General features: G+C 33.0%; 2 protein-coding genes across 4 annotated transcripts; one reads left to right on the top strand and one right to left on the bottom strand.

Annotated features, from left to right (window-relative positions):
- Positions 1-1,019: 1,019 nt before the first annotated feature.
- LOC120085013 (THO complex subunit 4D-like) lies at positions 1,020-12,814 on the top strand. Of its 2 annotated transcripts, XM_090315192.1 has the most exons (8): positions 1,155-1,383; positions 2,198-2,412; positions 3,068-3,313; positions 3,651-3,794; positions 3,885-3,953; positions 5,147-5,334; positions 11,406-11,456; positions 12,317-12,814. In XM_090315192.1, the coding sequence occupies exons 3-8, from the start codon at positions 3,116-3,118 to the stop codon at positions 12,522-12,524; spliced, it is 858 nt and encodes a 285-aa protein (XP_090171318.1). In that variant the 5' UTR covers positions 1,155-1,383; positions 2,198-2,412; positions 3,068-3,115; the 3' UTR covers positions 12,525-12,814. The 2 variants fall into 2 exon arrangements, with proteins under 2 accessions (XP_038896761.1, XP_090171318.1); XM_039040833.2 differs by lacking the exon at positions 2,198-2,412 and having other exon boundaries at positions 1,020-1,383.
- A 614-nt stretch (positions 12,815-13,428) lies between these two features.
- On the bottom strand, positions 13,429-18,912 carry LOC120085003 (alpha/beta-Hydrolases superfamily protein). 2 transcript variants are annotated; one of them, XM_039040822.2, is made up of 5 exons: positions 17,775-18,912; positions 17,008-17,066; positions 16,757-16,885; positions 15,530-15,665; positions 13,429-14,090 (listed from the first exon to the last, which is right to left on the bottom strand). In XM_039040822.2, exons 1-5 carry the CDS (start codon positions 18,471-18,473, stop codon positions 13,734-13,736), a joined length of 1,380 nt encoding a protein of 459 aa, XP_038896750.1. In that variant the 5' UTR covers positions 18,474-18,912; the 3' UTR covers positions 13,429-13,733. The 2 variants fall into 2 exon arrangements, with proteins under 2 accessions (XP_038896750.1, XP_090171315.1); XM_090315189.1 differs by lacking the exons at positions 13,429-14,090; positions 15,530-15,665 and adding an exon at positions 16,161-16,601 and having other exon boundaries at positions 17,775-18,807.
- Positions 18,913-25,395: the final 6,483 nt, after the last annotated feature.

The raw sequence follows: 25,395 nt of genomic DNA, 5'->3' as shown, positions 1-25,395 counted from the left end.
ATAGACTTCATGTGGCTAGGGTTGTTCTTAAGGACGATATGACGAAGGATTTGCCCTAAGTTTTAGGAATAAAGGGACATAATGTCTTGGAATATGCTAGAGATCTCCACGGGCGGGAAGGGTGGAAATTTTTTTTTGTTAAATTTTTTAGAATTTATTTATTGTTTGACAGGTTTTTTTTTTTAATTATTTTTTTATTCTCAACAATATAATTTTTTAGAATTTTCTACCAATATATTTCATTTAAATAAACCACTGTAAATTTTTCTTAGAAAGACAACAATAATTTATATACAAATATATAATTAAAAAGTTCATCTCCTCGTTTTTAAAAGTTAAAATTTAAATATTAATCTCTAGTCTCCAACTTAAACGTTACAATATACATGTCTTATTAAAAGTAAGAAACTTTTGGCATTTACCTATAAATGCATTAAAATATGAAAAAACTTATGATGAGAATTAGGAAAATTCTCCCTCCCACATTCCTCGTCTAATCAAATATTTTCTACCTCGAGCGGGATGGGTTTTCGTGGCTCCAACGGAAAAAATGGACATCTCTAGAATAATTCATTGACATATTTTCAAACTTTTATTTTGTTGTTGTTAGAATTGCAACTAATTTGTGACATAAACACTCTTCGACACAAAAATAAAATAAAATATGACTTTATCCACTTCAAGCTTTCATTTTTAGAACTTAGATCATCAAAACCTATTAAAAAGACTTATGCTTAATCAAACTTTGTTTTGCTAAATTCAACACACAATGATGCAAATTTCTCATAAAATGCTTAGGTTTAGTAGCTATATAATAGTAATAAAAAAGAGGATTATCTGATCGGAAATTGCCATGTGATAAACCTTTTTTTTAATATATATTATTTTTACTTCGTGATTGAAGGGGACGTATAAAGATTGGAGCTAGATCCAAGTATTACTCATTTTTATTTCCATTCATGCGGTGCACTCTCCCTATATATAAATGTATAATAAAGGGCAATTAAGGTATTTTCCATAGGTAAAAAATTCAAGACTCTTTTTATAAAATCAGGAAAACAAGGTCAAATTTCAATAATTTATCGACAAAATGGACTATTTTTGTCTACGAGAATGCAATTGTAAAAATTAAAAAACAAAGGGAAGAACAAAATGTTCGATGAGAAAAATATCGTCTTCTTAGTCCCGAAGGAAAAGTCTCTCTCAGGTCGCCACAGCCGCCGCCTCTCGCCTGAAGAATCTCAGTTTCTCTCTTAGACGCCCTGATATCACTTTCCATCATCATCCCCTCCAAACCCTCTCTTTGATCTTGTTGAATTTTTGATCTTCGCTCTCTCTCGCTCTCTCGGAAGTCCTTCGACTGTTTCTAGGGATAATCTTCAGGTAACTTTTCTAATCTTTTTCTTTCTTTCTTTCTTTTCTCTCTCTATTTTTTTTTTTTTATATAAACTCTGGTCATTATGTGAATTTGATATGTCGTTTTACTGTTAGGTTATTTGTCAATCGGAGTTTTGAATGGAAATATTGTTGTTTTTTCTTTTTTTTTTTGAGAAGATGCGATCGGGATTCTCTTTTGTTATGTTTATAAGAATATGGTTGTTATGTGTGATTATGGATCTTGAAAGTGTTTTCGAAGTTGAAATCGAGCGAGGATGTTTGGTTCTTTTGTATGATGAACTATTGTTTCCTGCATAAAATGTTTTGTTAATAACCATCGTTCTATGTGTTTTTTTGACTTCATTTCTATTGTCTTTTACATTCTTGTATGTATTTTTTTCCCCTTATAAGTGGTGGTGAGTGTAGATATCTTTTTAACCCTTGGATGATGCTTATTTTCTTTTTTCTCATGCGTCTATTTCCTACTTCTCGGTTTTAGATCTGAAATCTGAGTTAATTGGACTGTCTTGAGTGTGTCTTTATTATAATTTCATTGATTTTGGAAGCAAATATATCATATATGGGCATGGATACCGCAGTTGGAGCAATCATGGACTGGCGTTTTCTTTTTCTAAAAAATCTGTTTACAACTCTACGTTTTGATTGCATGAATTCCAAAGTTTTAAGTTATTGAAAGGCTGGAGGACGATCTTAAAACAGAACATAAGAAACGAGAATTACATTTATTTTAGACTTTCTACTCTTTATCATCAGGACTATATTGTTTTCTTTTAATTATAAAATCATCATTATGGTCCAGGTCCACGTAAAAGAACCTGAAAGCTCATGGTGGAGTTTAGTTGGAAAAGAAACAGACCTACAGACTTAGGGATGGGGTTGTTTTATGAGTAGTTTTGTTTATTTATTGTCGTTTCAAAAGCTCGAGGTGAATCAAAATGGAATAAATTTGGGGAGCATAAATTACGAGGTGTCAGAAAAGCAGGGTTTCTTTCCTTTTGTCAAGTTGCACAATATGTAAATAATCGGTTAATTCCTATGTATTTGATATTATTTGAATAATTTAATTCTTTCAATTACAAGGATCCCACAACATTATGAAAACAATCTTTATAATCATTAATCACAATTTGGAGATCCAAGCAATAACTAGATATTACTTCTTCTATTTTTTCTCCATTATTGTACCCTTAGTCGTCCCCTCTACTTTAGCTCATTTTCATAGCTGTGATCTGTAAGCTTTATTTATTGTAATTGGTATAATCATTATGTTCTGTAATCATTGTGTGCTTTTTCATGAGTGTTTTTGTTTCTTTTTTTTTTTTTAAAAAAATTAAATTCATGCTTATGCCTCACATTGTCTTGATGTTTATGCATTGCCTTACTATTACTTTTACCTTTACTAGTGTTATGAAACACATTGTTTTAGAAAAATCTACTTTGGCACTTTAGAGTCCTGGTTGGGCTGTAGTCAGGATGGGAGTTTGTGTTCTGTCGAAGATGGATGTTACAGTTGATTCATCAAATGAAGTATTGATTTATCAAGTTTCATGGAAGTGGTTGTTATTGTCAAAAAAAAAAAAAAAAAAAAAAAAGGAAAAAAAAAAAAGAACAAAGAAAGATCAAGTTTCGTGCAAGTATCATGATTAATGTTTATCTTACCTTTCTGCAGGACTTCTTTTCTATAGTTTCTTGTAATCTGTTTCCTCCTACCACACCAATGGCTACTCCTTTGGATATGTCATTAGAGGATGTGATAAAGAAGAGTAACCGTGAGAAGCTTAGAGCACGAGGTAGGGCCCGTCGTGGTCGTGGAGCAGGTGGGTCTTTTAATGGTGGAAGAGGAGTAGTGGTAGGATCAGTTCGCAGGGGTCCTCTCGGCATAAATGCACGGGCATCTGCTTACTCAATTCGCAAGGCAAGCTTTAAACTGTGATGTTTAATGCATATGCTTGAGAACCTGATATTCCTTGAAAATACATGCTCACGTGGATCTCAAATAACAACACTATAGTAACTTTAACAGAAGTGGATCAGTAAAATTGTTGTTCTGTGGAGAATCTCATTGGGGGTCACCCTCTGATCCGAATAGTCTTCTGGTGTATTCGTACCATTATCTTTGCAAATATTGAATACGTGTGGGTTATCTGGGTTATTTTCAAAGGACTTTCAAGGGTGGAGAATTATATTCTTGTCGATTTATAAGCTGATATGTATTTTCCCCGTCTGGATTCTTATCTGCATGCTTTCATCAGCCCCCACGCAGAATGAAGAATGTTCAATGGCAGCATGATTTATTCGAAGATAGTCTTAGAGCTTCAGGGATTTCTGGGATTGAAATTGGCACAAAGTTGTACGTTTCCAACTTGGATTATGGGGTGTCCAAAGAAGATATAAGGGTACAACTCAAGCCATATATATTTGACTAAAGATGCTTTCTCTTCATTTTTTTTGATTAATATTCACTTGGAACCCGACGGTGAACTCAGGAGTTATTCTCTGAGATTGGAGACCTGAAAAGATTTGCAATTCATTATGACAAAAATGGTCGTCCAAGTGTAAGTTCCTCCACTGTCTTTGTAAAATTATGCAGTAACGTGTTGCTATTTGGCTCTCTCTGGAATCAAGTATCAATATTGTTTTGGACTGTAGCCACAGCTGTGTGACGTTTGAGTTAGTATTTGCTTTTGGTGAATTCAACTTTATTTGTATGCTGTACTGAATCCTTACTTTAGAAGTTGGATCGACTGGTGGTGCTAAAAAAACTATTATACTGAACTTTTAACTAGAATACATGTAACAACTTCAAGTTAATGAATAATATACACATATATATATATATGCACGTACATATATACATATACCATCATGGGTTGACCTAGAGGTAAAAAGGAAATATAGTCTCACTAAATGGCTAAGAGGTCAAGGGTTCAATCCATTTCCTACGAGTTTACTTGACACCCAAATGTTGTAGGGTTAGGCGGGTTGTCCCGTGAGATTAGTCGAGGTGCACGTAAGTTGGCCCGGACACTCACGGATGTATGTGTGTGTGTATATATTGTATAGATATATATGTGTGTATATATATTACTTGATATATATGTGTGCAAATATATATATATTGCATGTTTTTAAAATAATCTCTATAATGGTTTGATATTTTATTTCATGAATAAAATTACACTACAAAGTAATTAATTATTAGTAATATGTGCAATAGGCTCTGTTTATGAATTAAAGTAGGGATGGAATAGAAGCGATCTTATTGTGAGAAAAAAAGAATGTTGTATTTTTAATCAACTTGTGCCGGCTATGCTCAACGCACTTCATTTTTAAGGAGTTTGAACATAGCTAATCTAATATATTCAGTTCATTTGAATCTAGATATCTCAAAAACTTGTTATTCCAACCCTTCCATTAAGGTTTTCAGGGTTGAGTTTCTTTTCCTCTTCTTTAAGGACTCAACCTATTTGCAAACCAGTACAGTTTATGAGATTGATTGTGGTTTCACATGTGGTGGCATAGTCTCATTCTTTAGTGTGTATCGTTCCTTGACCACGTATTCTCTAATTCTTGCTCCTCTTCATTGTCTTTGCTTATTATTGTTATTTATATTTAGTTTCTCTTAATTTAGCATGAGATTTATAAGAAAATATGATAGTCATTGTATTTCTGTTTTAGATGTGTATATAAAAGTTAGCTCCCTTATCAAGCTTTAGTTGGCTGATAAACTTCCCATTGTTTATTGAAGGGCTCAGCAGAGGTGGTATATACTCGTCGAAGTGATGCATTTGCTGCTTTGAAGCGGTATAACAATGTGTTATTGGATGGGAGGCCAATGAAGATTGAAATGCTTGGTGATAATGCTGAAATGCCAGTTTCTGCACGTATAAACGTTACTGGAGTGAATGGAAGAAGCAGGAGGACAGTTGTTTTAACGTATGTAGTATTCTAGTTACTTCTTCTCTTCCTTTTATCTATTTTCTTAATTAATTTTAACATCTATATTGTTAATGACTGTGTGCTGGGAATAGAAAGTTACTGCACATTATTCTATTTCTTGGTCATTTTTATCTTCCTACTTTTAAGTTGCTTCTTATTCCCTAAAGGGAAACTATCATTTGCCTCCTTCAGAAGTTCTTGGTAGGTGAACTCCCCCTATTTGTCCTTACCTTTTCCAGGGGGAATGGTAGTCAAATGAAACCTAAAATGGAACAAAGGAAACAATCAAACAACCCAATTGCAATATATATCTTGAATAGAAAGGCCTAGCAAACTTCTTAGAGAGAGAACACCATGAGGAATATTTTCAAACTATATGTGATGACTTCTACTGGGACTTGAGACTTCCAAATTCAGTTAATAATAGCAGGGTTAATTTATGTTTGGTTGACAAATTAAATATCAGAGATGTGTCCGTTAATGTTGACCACTTGTTGGAATCCTCTTGCAAAGATAAACTACAACTAATTGGTAGATCTGGTAGATGGCGCTACTCACAAGCTTCATCGTTAGATTTCTCGTGAGAATTTCAAGTCCTAAAGGGGTTGTTTGGGATAAGGAGTGGAATAGTGGGGAGTAAGGAGTTACATGAACTCCTAGACTTACGGTGTAAGGAGTTGATAAGATATAAAATTGATTTTTTTTATAGTGGGACCCATAACTCTTTGGGCCAAACAAATGGTGGAATTCACACTCTTACTTCCCTACTCCTACTTTACAACTCCTTGGGCCAAACACACTCTAACTAATAACCTCTGCTTGACATTGTTAATCCTCTTGAGTTCCCCACCCTAGAGTGGGTGAGTGAATTTTATTGGTGCATATTCTTAGCCATTGGTCTTCCCATAACCATATCTCGCTTCCCTTACCCACCTTGCGACTGTGCCATTTTTCCACAAGGAGGTAGCACTTAGGGAGTGTTTGGGGTAAGAAGTGGAATAGTGAAAGTAAGGAGTTATGAAATCTAGGGAGTTGTGAACACTTGGGGCCCATAATATAAGGAATTTATAAATTATAATTATAAAATTGGTGTTTTTTAATAGTGGGACCCACCTAGCTGTGTTTTCCATGGCATGTATGAGTTATTTTCATGTTGCAAGAACTGTTCCATTTGTGGGTTCCGACATTTATTAAAAAACAACCACATGACCTACCCGTGTAAATTGTGCATGGAATGACGATGGATTTTTTTAATGGGAACAAACATCTCATTATCACTATGGGTTGACCTAGTGATCAATAAGGGCCCATGTAAATGATAAAGGGTCCAATAATAAAGGGTCTAGGGGTAATAGGTTGTAGACATGGTGGTCATATACGTAGGATTTAATATCCTGCAAGTTATTTCGATAATCAAAATGTAGTAGGACGCGGTGAGTAAGCTGGCTTTGACAGTCACATATATAAAATGAAAAAAAAGGAACAAATCTTTCATTGGTAGATGAAAATAAAGAAAATAGGCTAATGGAATGATTGTAAGTGCAGCCAGGAGATTCAAGCTAGGTCACCTATTCATCCATTGCCAGTATGCTTGTTATTTTTGGAATGATTTGAGAAATTCTTTCAACTGGCCGGTGGTCCTTCCAAATGACCCCAACATGCTCGATGCCCTTCTTTTGGGTCATCCCTTCAAATTAGAGAAGGATCTTTTGTGGAAGAATCTATTTCGTGCCTTTCTTTGGTCTATATGGAGTGAAAGAAATCGTCGAACCTTCAAATTTAAGGAGACTACATGTAGACAATTTTTTGATAATGTCCTCTTTATTCCTTTTTCTTGGTGTAAATTGAATTATCTTGTCTCCTTTTATACTCTTTCCTCTCTTTTGTCCAATTTAACTCCTTTGGATTGGGGATATCTCCTTTTCTCCTTTTGTAATTTCACTCATCAATAAAATTATTTCTTTAGAAAAACAATAAAGAAAATAGCTTTGGGAAGATGAACCCTCCAAACAGTCGTAAATTTTAAAAGAGGTAAACTTTTCATTGATAGATAGAACGAAAAAAAAGTTGAAAAATACAAGCTTCTGAAGGGAGTGAAAAGAACAGCATTGAAACTAATGAAGTACAAGTGTCCAAAAATTACTGTTGCTGAAATTAAACATCGAAGAATAAAGCACCCAAAGGAGAAGAAAACAAGCAAAGTAATCCAAGAAGCAAGGCCTTAGATTTGGAAAGCCATGGAAGCTAAAATACTATCCCATCCAAATGCAAAACCAGCATTATCACCCATTAACCAAAATAATCTTAGCAACAAGAAAAGTGGAATTTTCCTCTTGAAGAGGGATAAAAAAGCCTTCTAGAAGAATTTCTTTACAATGAACTTTGTCTTAGCATCATTTTGTTAGATACTCTTGTGCTGCTCATGTTTGTATTTTAAATTTCTTATTTGCTTTGTTTCATTATATTTTTAAACATTAGACTCGTTTCACTATATCAATGAAAAGTTCTTTTTCCTTCTAAAAAAGGGGTGGACCTCTTTCGATAACTCCCATAATAACCCAACATGTTTTGAGGATGTATCTAGTTTGAACATGAGTTGTCAAAAGTTGGAATTTTTTGGGGTTGACCTTGATCCATATGTTCACTTCATTAGTGGTGAATTTGGACTGCAAGGTTGGTGATTGGCCAGCCACCTATGACTTATCTAGGCTTGCCTCCAAATGCTGAGCATAAAACTTCATCATTTTTTTTGGTTTCCATCATTGAGAAAATTTAGGAAAGGCTCTACTCATACATCTCTAATGGAGACCGATAGATTCTCATTCAAGCATCATTGGCCAACCTTCCCATCTACTATTTATCCCTTTTTCCCATCCACTCCCTCAGCATCCATCACATTCTTTTGGAACTTTTTGTGGATGGGCAACAAATAAAAGGGTTGTTCTTAATCTTAGATGGGAAGAAGTAAGTTAACTTTAGTAGGAGGTTTACTGGATTGTTGGAATAATATATCCTTGTTGGCTAAATGGATTTGGTGACTTCATAAAGAGAAATCCACCACCCTGTGGAAGAAAGTTATTGTTTCACTCATCACTTGCAAAGTTGCTAATGTTATTGGTACTCCTGATTTGTGGATTGGTATTGAGGCTCTGAAATAGAGCTTTCCCTCTTTGTTTGCTATTGCACGGGATTGGTTATTTTGTGGCTGACATGTGTAACAAATCTTTGGCTTCTTGGAGCTTCTGGTGTGGGAGATATTTGACTCAAGGAGAAACTGGGATTGGGCCAGCCTTCATATGCTCTTGTCGGTGTGAATGTCAATGTATCCCTGACATTTGATGCTGGAATTTAGAGATGGATGGGTTTCTTTTTTTCCTCATCAAAATCTTTCGTTAGCTTCGATGGAACAATTGGCTGTAAAGATCTATCTAAGCATTTAGAAAGAATTATGCCGCAAAAAGGTGAAGTTCTTTATAGGAGAGTCGTCAAGCCAGTCATGTCTTAATTCTTACAACCACCTTCAAAGGAAATCTATTTGGATATCCATGTCTCCTAACTGCGGCATTTTGTGCAAAGTCGATGGAGATTTGCATAGTCATCTCTTGTTTTGGTGCAAGCAAGCCGAAATCTTTGGGACTTCATTCGTCAAGAGTTTGGGTGGCAGATCACCTTTCCTCTTGATGTTAGGGACATTCTCCCTCTTGTTTTCAGCAGTGTTTTCAAAGTGTAAAACACTAAGTGCGAAGGCAAGAGGCGAAAAAAAGGCGATGCCTGAATGAAGCGAGGCACAATGAATAAATAAATAATTAAATAATATATGCAGAACATAAGGATATATATGTATATATGTCAAAACTTCAAAGATTAATTCTAATAAATGGTAAAATAATCCAAATGTTAAAATATTAAATAATAATCTAATCAATAAAAATGAACAAAATCCTACCAATAAAAATGAACAAAATTAATAATAAGATAGAATACAAATTAAACTAAACTTTTAAGAATATATAATATACTAGTCTAATATGTATACTATAATATAATCATTATTTCATTATTTAAAAAACTACCAAAGAACCCACTGATCACAAAACCTATCATTGACTACAAAACCCACCAACCCACCGACAGAATATTAACAATTTAACATTTAAACCATTTAATCAGTGATTCAATGGTTTAAAAAAAGTGGAAAGAAGAAAATTGAAATTTATCGGTGGAGGTGACCACAAAGCACAAACCCAACCGACAAGAAGAATATAAAATAGGAGAGGAACATTAAGTTTATTCACTTAGATTTCAAATCAGAACGAGATGCAAAATAGAAGAGGAATATTGCGGAAGAAGACGTTGAAAGAAGAACTGTCACTCGTTTGTGGAAGAAGATTTGAAGAAGAATTGTCGCTCTGTTCTGAAAGACCAACATTGAAGAAGAGTCTATCGGAAGAAGCCTTGAAGAAGAAGAAATTGAAGGGGAAAGATGCTGAATTTAAAATGCCTAATAAAATCGAATCAAATATGGAAAATCTTCACCAAGGCTCTTTCTTCATGGCTTCGGATTGAATTCCTTGGGTATCAAGCAAATTAAAAAAAAAATAATGAAACACAGTACTTCGCTGGGTGCACGCCTTCGTCAAATAGCCAAGGTGCATCAAGGCACTGTGAGGTGCCACCAATGTGAGCGCCCCTTTGAAGTTGGTTGCCCAGAGATTGCAAGAGGCAGAAATGCCTCATATCGCATCGCCCAAGGTGAGCGCTTGGTTGTGTCTTGAAAGCATTGGTTTTCATTGTAGACCTTTTCAAGGAGAGGAAGATTCTTTGTCTGAACTTCATTCGGGATTTCTTGTGGTCTTACTGGTTGGAATGCAACTCTAGTATCTTTTTAGATAAGGAACAAGACCTCTAATCTTATTTAACATGGTCTTACTGGTTGGAATGCAACTCTAGTATCTTTTTAGATAAGGAACAAGACCTCTAATCTTATTTAACATCTATTAGATACGTCTCCTTTAATTGGTGTAAATTGAGCTCACCTTTCTAAATTATAGTTTATCAAATCTCATGCCCAATGGGAGATGTTTTTTTTTTTGTAATCCACTGGATAAGATCTCACCTTTTGTAAATTCATTTAGTCAACATAAGTTACTGTTCCCAATAAAATGAAAACAAACATGTTTTGAAATACCCTTAGAAGAACTTAAATCAACCGAAATAGGGGGAAGAGCAGCCATCTTTGAGTTGTTTTCTTCGTCTTTAGGTAATAGGGAAAGGCTTCATCGAGATCACCTTGGAGAAAATACTAATCTTTGACAGAAAACAGCATTTGTGAGTATTTCAAATAGTCCTCATTAGAAACAAAATGGTATAGTAACTTTTGAGTTTTGACCTATAGGTTCTTATACTATGATCTCTACTAATCTCAAACTGGAAGATTCTGATGGGCTGGTTATGCCATTTTAATTTAATGTTTAATGCTTTGAAGATATGTAATAAATGTTCTTTTCATCTAAATAGTATTTTCAGTTCAATCGTATGTATGTAAAATCTCTAAGAAGTTCCATCGTGAGTATGCTGCTTCCAATGTAATGTGACTATACTAGATGCACAAATTCTTCCAACTGGCCTAAACTAGCATTTGCTGATTGCAGTCAAGTTACTTCTTAAAATACAACCTCAAGATTCGTTTTAGGTCTGAAAACGCATGCTTTCTCGCTTTTAACATGGAGTAATATTACGTATTTTCGATTCTTTGATAAATTTTGTTGTAGTCTGTTAATGGTTTCTTTGATAAATTTACGTATTATATTCGATTTTATCAAAAAAAGAAAAAAAAAGGAGGAAGAAAAGAGAAGGAAAAAATTTACGTATTTTCGATTCTTTGATAAATTTTGTTGTAGTCTGTTAATGGTTTCTTATCTTCCTATGTCCTTGGCTGCGGTGTCTGAAACTGACCCCCTTGCCTTTTTGTGTTGTCCTTTAAAAGTCGTATTTTTAACTTTTTTGATGAAAAGAAATATTATCTGCTACAATGTTTAGTAATATTAATATTTGTTGGGTATATGCAGGCCTGAATCTGGTCGTACTGCTAGCTCCAACGTGGTCAACCCTTTTCCTGGGTAAGTTCTGACTGGACATTGCTTTCAGCATGAAATTCTTATATTCAGTAGTGGAGTAGCTAGGTTTTATTATTATTATTATCATTACTATGTTATGGGATTGTTTTACTGCCTGCTAGTTGGATTGGTTTTGAAGTCAGTTGTTCTTGGTTACTCGTATCCCTGATTTTCTTAGGGGCGTTAGAACTGAGAGTTATTTACTTATTTCTTTTCTACCTGTTTGGAAGTGTGGAAGACAGGCTAATGAATTATTTCCTTAATACAGTTTTTAGAACAAAAAAGAAAAAGCGGACAACAGATGTTAGTAATAGTAGTGCAATGCTTGTGTGCGTGTGTTTTAAAATTTTTATAAATCAAACTGTCTAAATTCGCCTAAGTTATTTTTGAAAATTGATATGGAGAAAGAAATGAAAACACAAGCAAAACAATATTTTTCTTGTAGCTTTTATGAGGTTAAATTACAACTTTATAGTTTGTATCTATTTAGTTCTTGAGCTTTCAAAAATATCTAATAGATCTTCAAACTTACAATTTTGTATTCCATAGATCTCTAAACTTCAAAAAGTGTCTAATAAGTCTTTTATTATTATTTTTCTTTTTCAATGAGAAACAAGACTATATATATAAATGAAAAGAGAACATAACCCAAAGGCTTATGGGAGAGGTCCCGAAGCCTAATTTGAGGAATTGACAAAAGATGAACGAAGCGATATTATGTGTACGATGGCTCAGCTTCCTTTCAAGTTTTAAAACTGTACATCGCGAGTTGGAAATGGAGTAAAGATGAACAAACTTTGCTTGAATTGGTAAAACTAGTTTTTGTTGCCGTGGTTTTATTAAAGTTCTTGGATTTTGTATAGTCCAAGCCATCGTGGAGGGCTGAGGAATGGCCGTGGCCGTGGGCGAGGTGGCTGGAATCGTGGACAAGGTGTAGGAGGAGGTGGAGGCGGCCGTGGCCGAGGGCGTGGTCGTGGCCGTGGCCAGGGAAGAAAGAAACCTGTGGAGAAGTCCTCAGATGAACTTGACAAAGAGCTTGAAAACTACCATGCAGAAGCCATGCAAACCTGAGGAACCTTTGAATATGCAAAAATCAAAGTATGATCTGATTAACCACTTATTGTTAGCTGTAAGAATATATATCGCATTCTCGGGGTTGATTATTTAGTTTATTTTATTTTATTTTTGCTCCAGTAGACTAGATTTGTATTTTGCCTGTTAATGGAGATGATGCTGTTTGACCCTCTGTTATCAAAACTTCTACCTTTTTTGTTGATTCTGAACGAACCAAGCTTGGGATCATCGATATTGCAAATAGGTAAATTGCTTTATGTATAAAGGATTAAGTTTAGTTGTCTTCACACAATGTTAAGATATCCTGTATTTATAGGACCTATTCTTCAAAACCTCGAGATGTCTTTCTATTCCCCGTCAAGAATCTCGACATTGTGCTCCATCAATTCTCTTGCCCTTCAGCTTCTCATTCTTGAAACCAACTCCGTCCGTTCTCTCATCTCCTTTTTTTCTCCTCTGGGATTTTGCAAGCTTGTGTTTGATCAAGTTGATAATTTTTTGGGTGATTGAAGTTTATGTTTTGCTTGATCGGCTATCATGTTTTATGCTCGACTACAATTTAATCAATTGAATTGTCTGTTTCATCTTCTAAAATGCTATTTCATTTAAGTACATAGTATTTTTGTAATTTAATTTAATTTACAAGCAGATCTCAAAAATTTTGGCAACACATCAATGCACTTGAACTATTGACATTGATATCAACGTTATCAAAATTTTAACTAATTATGGAGAATTCTCTTTTCTTTTCTTTTTTTCTTTTTTTCTTTTTAGGTTGATATAGCAATGTAAGCTTAAAAAAACCTGCAAGGAAATTCAAATCGGCGCATCCCCAACATTTGAGTTGTTAAATTCCAATGTAATTGTAATAACTGCTTTAATAGAATACAGACAAACAAGATGGGGAAAAAAATCACAACAGTTGTCAATTAATCGCCAAAGGAATCCACAAGCAAAATAATAACATCAATCACAATTTAAAGAATGTTTTTGACATAATAGGACAACACTTTCTTTCCCTTCATCTGTATAATTGTTATTTACGCTGAAGGCAAACTGCCCAATTGTAAAAATCATGACTATTTTACAGAAAAATTCACAAACATGAAGAATAAGATGTATCCCGTCCTTATACTCGCAACAGACGTAAAATGCACAAGGAAATCTAACCTCAAAATGACTTACACGAGGAACGGAGTGACAATGTTATTGAGATTGAGGGGGGCCTTCATCTGTTTCTGTTGCTGTTGCTACATCTTTTCTAAGAAGAAGATCTCCCGATTCGTTTCTATGAAATAGCTTTTCAACTACTTCGTCCCAGGTTGTCCTGGCAGAAGCTGGTTTCGTCTTTGTCGAGGAATCTCCACTTTTGCTTGGAGGAGGCTCTTGTGTTTCATCTTCATGGTGAGAAGCTTCCTCCTCCAAGTTCACGGCGTGAGGAACATTCAGACTAACAGCTCTTTCTAAAGCATCTTTGTGCTCTTTATCAAGGGTTTTCTTCCTCTCAAATTTCTGTATTTTTGGTGCTGTTGTAGTTGTAGTATCGGCAGATTCTTTCATCAACTGAGTGTGAAATACTTTGTTAAATTATGTATTAGTATTTGCAAAGTATCACAGCTACTTTTAGATGTTGGCATAAAGAGTATTTCAGCAAAATTTTGCCTTGGAAACTTATGAAGAAATCATACATGATGTAAAGATACCTACTTATATCCTATAAATTTCTTTGGGTGACATCAATAATTAAGTTTTATGGTTTAAATTATGGGATGGAATTGGAAATGGGAAAAACTCTGATTGGTATGGCACTGTTGTCATTGGAAAAGGACAATGACAACAAGAAAATGATGGGACAAGGAACTTCAGACTTTGGAATCTTCATTAAGAATTTACACCATGTAATTTCACTTCCTTGAGCATTTGTACTTTTTTTTTGCCCACATAATTTCAGTTTCATTTCACCATAAGTATTCACCATCAGAGAAGGTTCCTTTGCCTATTAAGCCCAAGCCATTCAGGGGGACAAGGACTGACTTTAGATCAATTGACCAACTGCCTACCTCCTTTCATCTTTGTTCCATTCCATAGGAAATATCTGAAGAATTTCTCAATGGAGCTAGTAGTAACTTTCGAGGGCTTATGGAAGAGGGTTGTGTAGTGTGCTTATATTGGATGCAGTTAGTGGGACTCGAGGAATGGGCTTATAACCAGTGAAAGCATTCTATCAATACATTGTTATACATAAACTCCCTGGATTAGGAGTGCTCACTGTATATTTAACGTTCGTCCGTGCATCTTCAGTGATAGGCAATAGGCATAGTCCTCAAAATTATAAAATTAGCTCACTTTGATCTATCTGTTGACTTGAGAATAGAGTTTTAATTAAAAGAAATATGAAAAAAGAAACAAAGAATATGTTGGAGACGTGGAGTAAGGTAGACTTTTGGGTGATAGAAGAAGAGCATGGTTGCAGGTATAATCACAGCAGAAGTCCTTGCAATAGGCCCAACGTCCAAGTATGTTATTAGAATATGCAGGAAAAGAAAAAAATTGCCATGTTGGAAGAGTTTACTATTTTGTGATTATAGCATCATCCCCCGGACCCAGAAGAATGAAGATCAAGAACTGCTTCTACGAAATTCTGCAGTTGCCTCTTTTAAGTCGAAACAGAGATCTTGTGGTATGATGCGCAGATATAGCTACTGTATATGGGGAGTTAAAGCTTCAGAGAGGCAGGAGTTTTTGTTGTTAGAAAAGAGTTCTATTATTTCTGTGATATTTATCCAGTAAAGCTTTCTCAGGGGGCACTCTCAAATAAATTTCCGCACAATTATGATAATACTATAGAATTTTTGTGGTAAAAAACATTCTTTATTATCTTTTTGTATTCCTTGAATCCCCATCACAGAAGAAGCGAGGGAAAGAGGATAACAAAAGATTTTGGAGCACATAAATGAGAAACAATGAATTATCGATTAAGAAGTGTTAGAGATTATACTTACTTCCAAGGCCTTCCTTGCTTCCTTTTCTATCCAAATTATACCATGATCTGATGTGGCATGACATGACAAGACAATATGTTCAAATCTTCCATCAACAGGAATAGCAGTTCTAATTTCAGGAGGAAACCTCCCACATCTGGAAAGCAAGGAGTGAAAGCATAGGAATTCAAATTACAATCAGAAAGATGATAATGATTGTGAGTGTTCATTAGAGTGTCCGACGCTAAGACCTTGTGTGTGTGCGATTGTTGGCTTAGGAATTCAAATTACAATCAGAAAGATGATAATGGATCACAATTGATTCCAACAACAAATTTAAATGACAGGGATCATTTGCAAATCAGCAAGGCGATGAAGTTCACTTTGATTCTTTTTCTGTTTTTTCTTTTCTTTTTCCCCTCTTGTATTCCCCTTCTTTTGGTGGCAAGCAAAGTGAAGTTGAGAAATAGATTTGTAGAGAAAATCAACGGGAACTTATACAATAGGATTGTTCATTAATGACCTCTACTCTCTTTTTTCCTTAAAGAAAAATAAACATAAATGAAAGGAAAAAAAAACATAAATGAAGTTTCTATAAAGAGATGGTTAAACTTGAAAACCACAAACAGAAAGAAATAAAACCTTAAAACTACCCAAAGAACAAACCACACCACGAAACAAAATCCTTGGGATAAAGCTTTCCAACTACACTTGATCTTAGCCAAAAGGCTGAGAAAGGTATCAGACTAAACCTGATACAGAATAGAGTGTACCTATCGAGCTCACTATCTATACAGAACCCACAACAAATAATTGAATTTTGCCCCTAATTGTGCTATGCTTCACATTGGCATTTACAAACTGAGGGGTCTCAAGCATGTAATGTGGTAAAATATACCCATAGGTCCCACTCTCCTCTTCTATTTCCAAATCGTAATCAATGTTCCAACAAAAGTATAAAAAAAGGTCGTGGACACCATATACCAAACTGCTTATTTGAACAAAAGGGAAAACAATACAGTGAAAATCAGCTGGATTTGTCGTGTGAAGACCAAACAGTTGTCTTGTTGCAAATTTGGAATTAAGAATTAAGCTACAAAGGACAAAAACTTAGTTTATGAAGACAGCTGTAGTTGAAGTCACGTAAATGATTAATGTTTGGAAAGCGGCATGAACCTGTTCAGTTTGGAAGACTGAACATTCAATATTCAACATTCATGTATTAAGGAGAATTTAAGTGGCCTATACCTGCAAAATTTTCTTTCAACAATGTGATACATTCTTCCAGGTGCATAAAGTCTTCTTTGATCCCGCAGCTTTCGACCCTCTGGTATGAAGGTGTCCCTCAAGCAAACCAGAAATAATAGGCAAGGCAAACTGTGCAAAGCATCAAGGCCTGGTTTAAGAGATATTAATAGCAATTTTATTGCACTAGTTCTAGGAAGAAGAGGTTGCCATTGTCATAGATCCAAAGAAGTAAGCCCAATAGTGACACATACCAAAAGATTGACTTGAATATATCTTCCAGGGGCGTGGCTGTTCTTGGCAAGAAATCATCCTGAATAAGAACAAACCAAACCATGTAAAGAAAAAACAGGAAAAAAGTTCTTATCGATAATTAAAAGCTACAATCTAAAGGACTGCCCTTAAGGGAGCAGTAACAAGTAACTACGAAGCTCCAAAATCATAACTAAAAATTACATACAAACCAAAGGAATTACACAACAAGAATTAAACTGAAAAACTGAATAGCAATAAGCTTTAGAAAGAACTCAAAAGGCCACAGGAATCTTAATCAAAGCCAAGCTTTCCTCCCAAGGAACCCTTTTATTCTCCAAAAACATATGATTTCTTTCGAACCAAATACTCCAGATCATGTCAATTTAAATAACAAACAAAGAAACAAACAAAACTTTATCCATAACAACTGAATTTCTATCGCTTCATGGTGAACAAAAAATTGCTGAGCACTGATTCGAGGACGACAAGCAAGTCCTTAAGAAATAACAAAACAAAGCTCCAGTCAAATGGTGGGGAAGGGAGAAACTGAGGTGAAGGATCCCACAATAGACGTAAGAACTAAAATGAACAAAATGAAAATCAGGAAATCCAAAAAATGAAAGAATGCTCAAAATCCTTCAACACCAATTTGATCTAAATACCACAGAACATGAAGAAATCAAGACACGGTTTGGTATGGAGCTGCAATAGACTTGTCAAAAATCATTAATAATCAAATGGGGTTTGAGCAAAACTCATCCATTACCTGCAAAATGACCGAATTAATCACATCCGCATACTTCACAGCCAAATTAAGCGACATACACCTGGCCGGCGCCACCGCGTAGCACCGGACTTTACTCCTCGGAATACCCCCCAACCGGTCCCGATGGTTCACCAGAATCACAGTCAACAACGCCGCTACACCAGACCCCAAAGAATGACCCGCAAAGACCATATTGTAATCGGATCCATTCTCAAGCCAAAGGCGTTTAAGCGTCTCAGATTCCTGATTCAGTAACCAAGTCGCGGATTTCAAAAGACCATGATGAACAAACCCACCATCAAACATCTGCATCCCCAATCGATTATCCAACAACAGTTTGTAATCACTCTCTTTGACTAAATTGAGACCACGAATCGCAAGAACAATCTCGCGATGGTCGTGATCGATGTAGATTATGTAAGGCGGAGCCCGACCCAGTGTCTGCTCGTAAGTGACGCGCTTGATTAGCCATTCGGGGTTGGGGCGGTAGCCCCCATCAGGAAGAAATTGAGGGTTATTGAGATCGGCCTCGTAAACGGCGAGGATTAAGCGGCAGACTCGAGGGACTGGCTCGAAGTCGTCGCAAGTGGCCGGCGGCCAAGTGGCGCTGTCGTAAGAGCCGATGTAAGTGCATCGCTTCCAAGCCCATCTTAAGCAACCCAAAACCACAACGCACTCGATTCCGCAGGAGAATGACATTTCTAGAGAGAAATGGAATGTGGGTTTTGGTCGAATCGCAAATGGGTATTGTAGAAACACAGAGAATCAGAGGAAGAAAGGAAGGAAATGGTGATTTCTGAGCTTAGAGATAAAAGAGAGTGATTTGGCTTCACTTCAGTGGAAGCTTTGGGAGCTTTGGATTTGTCTATTTGTTTTCTTTTCTTCTTTACTTTGCTTTGGTTGGTTGTTTTGGTTTACAGAAAGAGCCGTCTTCTCTTCTCTTCTCTTTTCTTTTCTTTTCTCCTTCTTTCTCAAATCATCTCCATTTTAATACTGAATAAGTTCAAAGAAAACAGTGGGATTTGAATTCTTTGGGTTCTTTTTAGTGTTCAATAATTCATTTTTATTTCAACTCCCATGATCTTAGGGTATCAATAATTTTGAAAAACAAAGTAAATCTATCGCTAAAAGTGAGAATAACTCAATAGGATATGGATGTGTTATCGATAAAAAAAACGTGCGATTTAAATCCTTATCTTTATTGTACCAAAGAAAAGTTTAAGGTTTTATTCTCTCATCTACGTTCAACTTAAAAAAAAAAAAAAAAAGAAAAAAAAATTATATTTTTAGTCTCTAAGTTTTGAATAATATGTGTCTTTATTCCTTAAATTTTCAAAATATATTTTTTCTATGCTTCGTTGGATGATCATTTGGCTTTTGATTTTTTATTTTTTAAAATTAGGTCTATAGACAGTATTTTAACTTTCAATTTTTTTTCTTTATACTTTACTTTTTATTGATGGTTTAAAAAATTAGGCCAAAATTTGAAAACTAAAAAAATTAGTTCTTAAAAACTTATTTTTGTTTTTGGATAAGAATTAACCGTTGCAGTTAAAGAAAGATGCAAATAAGAATTGAATTGAAAATGAGCTTAATTTAAAAAAGAAAAAACGAAAAACAAAATGATCACCAAACGGAGCTTTAATCTCATATTTTCATATATTTTCTTCAAAATTTGGAGGCTAAAAGATAATTCTAAAAAAAAATGTCTAACTTAAACCACTTGGTAAGATATAAACTATTAAATTTTGAATCTCCACTCAAATTTTGATAGAAAAGTCATTAGAAATATATACCAATTTCTTAAAACCATTTGTTGAAAGTAAATTTAATAGTTTCCAAAAATAAAAAAATAAAATTGTAGGACTGAGTAAAATAAGGAAGAGCCTTTTGAAAATGGGAAGTTATGTATATAGAAATTTGAATGTAAAATTAGGTTTCATCTTTATGTGAATTTATGGTTCATCCCTAACGGGTAGGAATTGGATTCTTTGATATCAAACTCAAAGAATGATATTAAAGTTGTTGAATAGTTGTTTTATGCTTTTAAGTTATTGAATAATTCACCATCTTAGCATAACTTAGTGGTTAAGAATCTCAACCTTACTAAAATGTTGTATTATTTTAATTCTCAACCCAATTGGATTTTTCTTTTTGACTAAAACACCTTTTTGTATAATTAATAGTAACAATAAGTTCTTTTCAAGGAAAAAAATATATATATAACAAGAAGTTTTTATCACATGTGATTATTTTTTTTAGTTTAAGGATGTGCATGTGATTAGTTTTTATTTATTTATTTAGTTAAATGATATGTTAGGGTAAAGATTTGAATATCTAGTCTTTTGGTTGAAATTATATAGTTTAACCTTTGTTTTTCTTAGTTGATTTATGTTTTGTTGGTTTTATCATATGTGAGAATGGTTTGAAAATCAATAATCAATTTAGGCCACTTTTGATAAGAGGTAACCATTTTATCTTGAGTTTTTAGTTTTTGAAAATTAAGTCTATTTCTTCCATATTTCTTATAATGATTTGCATCTTTCTTACAATGATGTACGGTAAATGCATTGAACTTCTTGTCTCTAGATAGAGATTACGTGTTTTATATTAATTAAACTATTCAGATGGCATAAATATAGTTCGTTCTTTCTTTCTTTTTTCTTTTTCAAAAGTATTGTGCTTGATATTTTATATTTATAGTAATCACAAAAGATCAAAATTAGGGTAGTTGTTGATTGATATAAATTTCTTTTAATGTATCGTCACACAATTTCTTTTATAGTTAAATTTGTAACGATTGTTTATAACATTTTTTTTATCCTTGGAGGGAATGGTTGGGGAATGGTTGTTATTTAAGTGTATTATGAGTCATTCGGGGTTTGAGGGTCCATGGTTTACGTTAGATGTGAGTTGTGTCACCACTGTTACATCTTCTGTGTTGATCAATGGTGCTCACAGTTTGATTCAACCGAAGTGTAACTTACTTTTGGGTGATCCGCTATCTCCATATTTACTTTTGATTTGTGCTAAAAGTTTTTTCCAGTCTTATTACTATGACACAAGAATAGCAAGTGATTTGTGATGCAAATGACATGATTGACTGATTTTATGATAGACAAATCTTGAGCAAGATAATTCACAACATGTCTTGCATTATGTCAGCAACATGTTTCGTGTCGTGCAGATTCTGCCTGAAGATTTTTTTTTCTTATATGATATGTGTAGTGCATATTTGCTAGTTTGTTTTCCTATTATGAGCAGCAAGTTTTGCAACATATCATGTATGATGTCGAGATCTTATTATGTGACGTGTAGTAGATTCTATAGAATATTTTTTTCTCATCTATCAGCGTGATTTTGTAAATTTTGTGATTTGCCTTCTTTTTTCTTGTAGAGATGATTTATTCTATCCTTGAAAATCTTCTCAAATCAATTGGGGTTACTTCTCGACTCATAGCTGGTGCATGAAATGAGTTTTTCGACTTTTTGGGTTAAATTTGATTCCCAAAATTTGTCAATACCATTCATGCTAATATTCTAATTTACTATCCCGAAGTGTTATTTTGGAGGAGATTAGAGAGTGAAAATGATAAAAACCCACATATATGATTTTAAATTTATATCTCGAACTTTGAATATGTGGAAGGGGGAGTGTGGGTAGATAATCCCTCTCCATGACTTTTGTCCCTTATTTATTTGAATGCTCGACTATGTTGTTTGTTAGGTATTTCAATTGACTAATGAATTATCTTGATACTTGAATAAAAACATTGGTAACTCTAACATGATTTGGAGTCAACATGTATCTCAACGTATAAGGTACTAAAAGTGTGTTTGAGGCGTTAAAGTTAAATTTAAAGTTCGGATCTAATACGATGAAGTTAAAAGATATGTGTTTTGGGTGTAAGGTTATTTAGTTAGAATTTCTTGACAAATGTATAAAAGAGAAAAAGAGAGGATGATGGAGTTTTTCGATAAATATATAAACTTCAATAGTGAACATTGTTGAAGTTTATAGAGTTAAGTTATTTAACACCGACTTATGAAGTCGGTGAGCCAAACATCTCTTAAAATTGAAGATTTCTACTCAACTATTTCTCGAACCAAAAAAATAAAGTAATAAAAATAAAAATAAATTCAAATAAATTGATTAAAAATGAAGAGAAAAAGGGACAAGAAACCATGGCAAACTAATAAAATAGGCTGAAATTTAAACCCAACGGATGGAGTAAAGCAAAATAATTTTGATTCATGTCGGCTTTGGATGATTCTATTCTGAAATTGACTTGATTTAATTATAATCTCGTTCAAATAATCTACACAATTTAATAAAATTCAAAGATTTGTATTTTCTCTGACTTTGAATTTTGAAAATGAGGTTCAAAGAATGTTAATTATTATTATTAGTATCATTTATCTTTAACATGTTACAAAAATAGTAGTATTTATATTAACACATCCCAAAAATTAGTATCATTTATGATTTTCTTTTAATTTAAAAAAATACAGACTTTTCGAATGTTATAATTTTTTTATTTAAAATATTTTTTAACCAATAAAAAAAACATTCTTAATAGATTTAAATACTTGTATGTAGATCAATCGATAAGATACTAATTATCATGTGTAAAAGTCAATAATTCGATCTCTCTTTTCTCTTCATCGTCGAATTAAAAGAAAAAAAAAAGTAAAAATAATGGAGGATGAATATCAATTTTAGCAATGAAATTGATTTTTCAATTTACATAAAATATAAATTCATACTAAAATATAATTTGTGTAATAGTATATGTTTCTAGAAACTAATTGCTGTAAATGTTGAAATCTATTGTGAATTAATTGTTTGATGATAAATATTATTGTGTGATTTTTAGTTGAATAGTTGGTAATTAGGTTGTTAAATGTAGGTTAGTATTATTGGAGATGGTAATTTATAAGAAAATTTTCATGATCATCCTCTCATACTTGAATTATTTCGAATTCTGAATATTGTAGATTTTTAGTATTTTAACGATTTATAATTTTTTTTCTCTTTTTCCTTCTGGTATTTATAAAAGAAAACAAAGATTGTATACATATATACGTACAAATTTCATTAACCTATAATCTAGAAACAAAACAAAAAAAATATTTAACTGCATCTCGAACATCACATATCTTTATATATTCCACTAAATTGTTCAATTATAATTTGTCATACGGTAAATTTTGTCTTTTCTTCTTTTTAAAACATTTTATATTTTTTATGTGAGTGAAACGAAGGGATGCATGTAGATTGATGATACTTGGGATGCACCAAATATTAAAAAAAATATCTCTTAATCTTTTAATGATTCAATAATTCATTCAATTATTTTTTGTTTTTTTTTTTAAAAAATTTATTTTATTGGAATCATAAGTTCATTATTGCTTAAAAAAACCCAAACCCCTTCTAGAACAAGATATAGTCAAAAATAAATTCAACATCCCTTTGAATTTTGCACTAAAATTTGATCCATTCAAAATTCAAAGTACTTAAAAATAGTTAATATTCAAATCATAATCAAATAATCAATTAATATTCAATCCGAGTAAATGACTGCGAAGCAAAAAAAATAAAAATTTAGTGGGAGATTTTTTTTTTTAATGGGAGAAGTTGAAAATATAATTTCTTTATGAGGTAGGGGATTCAATAATTTGTGTTTTTCCTAATCCCACTTGCATTTATTAAAAAGAACTAAATCATATTTTTTAATACAATTGTGAGGTGTGAGAATTATTCAAACTAAAAACACTAACCATATATTGTTCGAGTTTAGGAGATACATGAATGAATCGAGATCATTCAAAATGAGAAAGATTTTGAAGATATGAAAATTGAATGGTTAAAGATATAAATATTTTTCTTAAACTTATTACATAAAATTAAAAAATAATATGTTTGGTAAATTAGGTTCATCGATAACTATTTGATTTTTGGTTTTTAGTTTTTGAAATTAAGCTAAGTATTTCAACTTATGAACTCTTCATTTTGTTATCTACTCCTATAAATATTTTCAATATCTAAATCAAGGTTTGAAAAAAAAAAAAGAAAAAAGTAATTCTCATAAATTTTGTTATAGTTTTTAAAATATGGGTAAGAATACAAACATTTCTTTAAAATTAAAAAATGGTGAGAAAAGGAATGCAATTTTCGGAATATGAAAAACAAAATAGTTAAAAAAATGGAACTTAACAGTAAGAATAAAAGTTTTGTGAGATGAAAATAAATCTGCCTTATTTAATTTTTTTTTTTAATTATTATTTTATATAGTTACTCTTTGGGATAAAAAAGAGTGGTTTTTCGGATAAGCGTGAAAGATAGGTTCGAGTTATCTAGAAGAAAAGTATTTGATTCTCAATAAAGATAATAAAAATACAAGGAAAAATGATGACATTAATTAATTTAATTAAAGCTACGATTCACGTGCGTATCCATAATTTGAAAGAACCTTCCTTTTAATAATACAATAATTTATATGATCATTTTATTCTTTTTCAGATGTTTAAACTTTTTTGTTAAACAAACTTATTTAGTCTTCTTTTTGCAAATTATTTAATAAAAGTATTGATGCTAATCAATTTTGAGTGTTTTGAAACCATATGTAATCTTTTTTTTTTTTTTTTTTTTTTAATTTTTAGAGAAAAGTAATTTTGTCGGTATAAATCTAAGAATTTTGATGCCAAAATTTAGATGGGATAAATGCACTTGACTATCACCTGACACCAACAGTGAATTTATTTAAAGGAGAGATGAACATGACCTACAAAAGAGAAAACCTACACACTGATGTGGTGTTTGCCACATGCTCCCCAATGCTTAAGTCAGAGAGTGAACGAGTACGGAAGTTAGAGATCAGTTTGAGGGTAGAACTCAAGTTGCCTTAATGAAGTTATAATGATATATTTCTAGAGAAAATTGGCCTAGGTTGTTCACTAGGATTTTTTAGTCCTCTCAAGATAATTTGATAACCTATCAGACCGAATTGGTTTCATGTTTGGCTAGGGTTGGTCTTGACGAGCACCTTCCTTGAGCCATATTTCAGACTTAAAATGATATATGGGGTTGGGGCATGAGTGAGGCATGCGCCGTTAGACATTTGGTAAGCCTTGGCCTTGGTTAAGGCCAAGGTCAAGTATACTGGCTTGGGCTTAAGCCAATCCTTTTTCTTAGACCTATTTTGATTCTAAGTTATCATTTTCGGTTTGTATCATGTTTTCTTCTTAACTTTGTCTTTTATATTTGTACTAGATGTCGATTATATCATTTGGTTTAAAATCACCCATAACATAGAAGTAGACTGGTTAAAACATTATATTATCGATCAAACAATCAGATGTTTGATTTCTCATAATACTTTACTTATTGCTCCACTTAAAAAATATGATTAAAAATGAATATGAATATTCGTAGAATGAGTAAATTATGAAAAAGAAACTACAATTTTTTTTAAACAATATAAAGATCATGGTTAAATTAATCAAACATTTACTTATATATAAATTTTAGAGTAATTATTTTAAATGAAAAAATTGTTGAAAATATTTTTAAATATAACAAAATATTATTGTCTAGTAGTGATAGATAGTGATAAGCACT

This window comes from Benincasa hispida, chromosome 1, assembly GCF_027475165.1.
Source record: "Benincasa hispida cultivar pf3 chromosome 1, pf3_genome.v1.1, whole genome shotgun sequence".
Lineage (NCBI taxonomy): Eukaryota > Viridiplantae > Streptophyta > Magnoliopsida > Cucurbitales > Cucurbitaceae > Benincasa > Benincasa hispida.
This window is presented reverse-complemented; position numbering and strand designations above follow the sequence as displayed.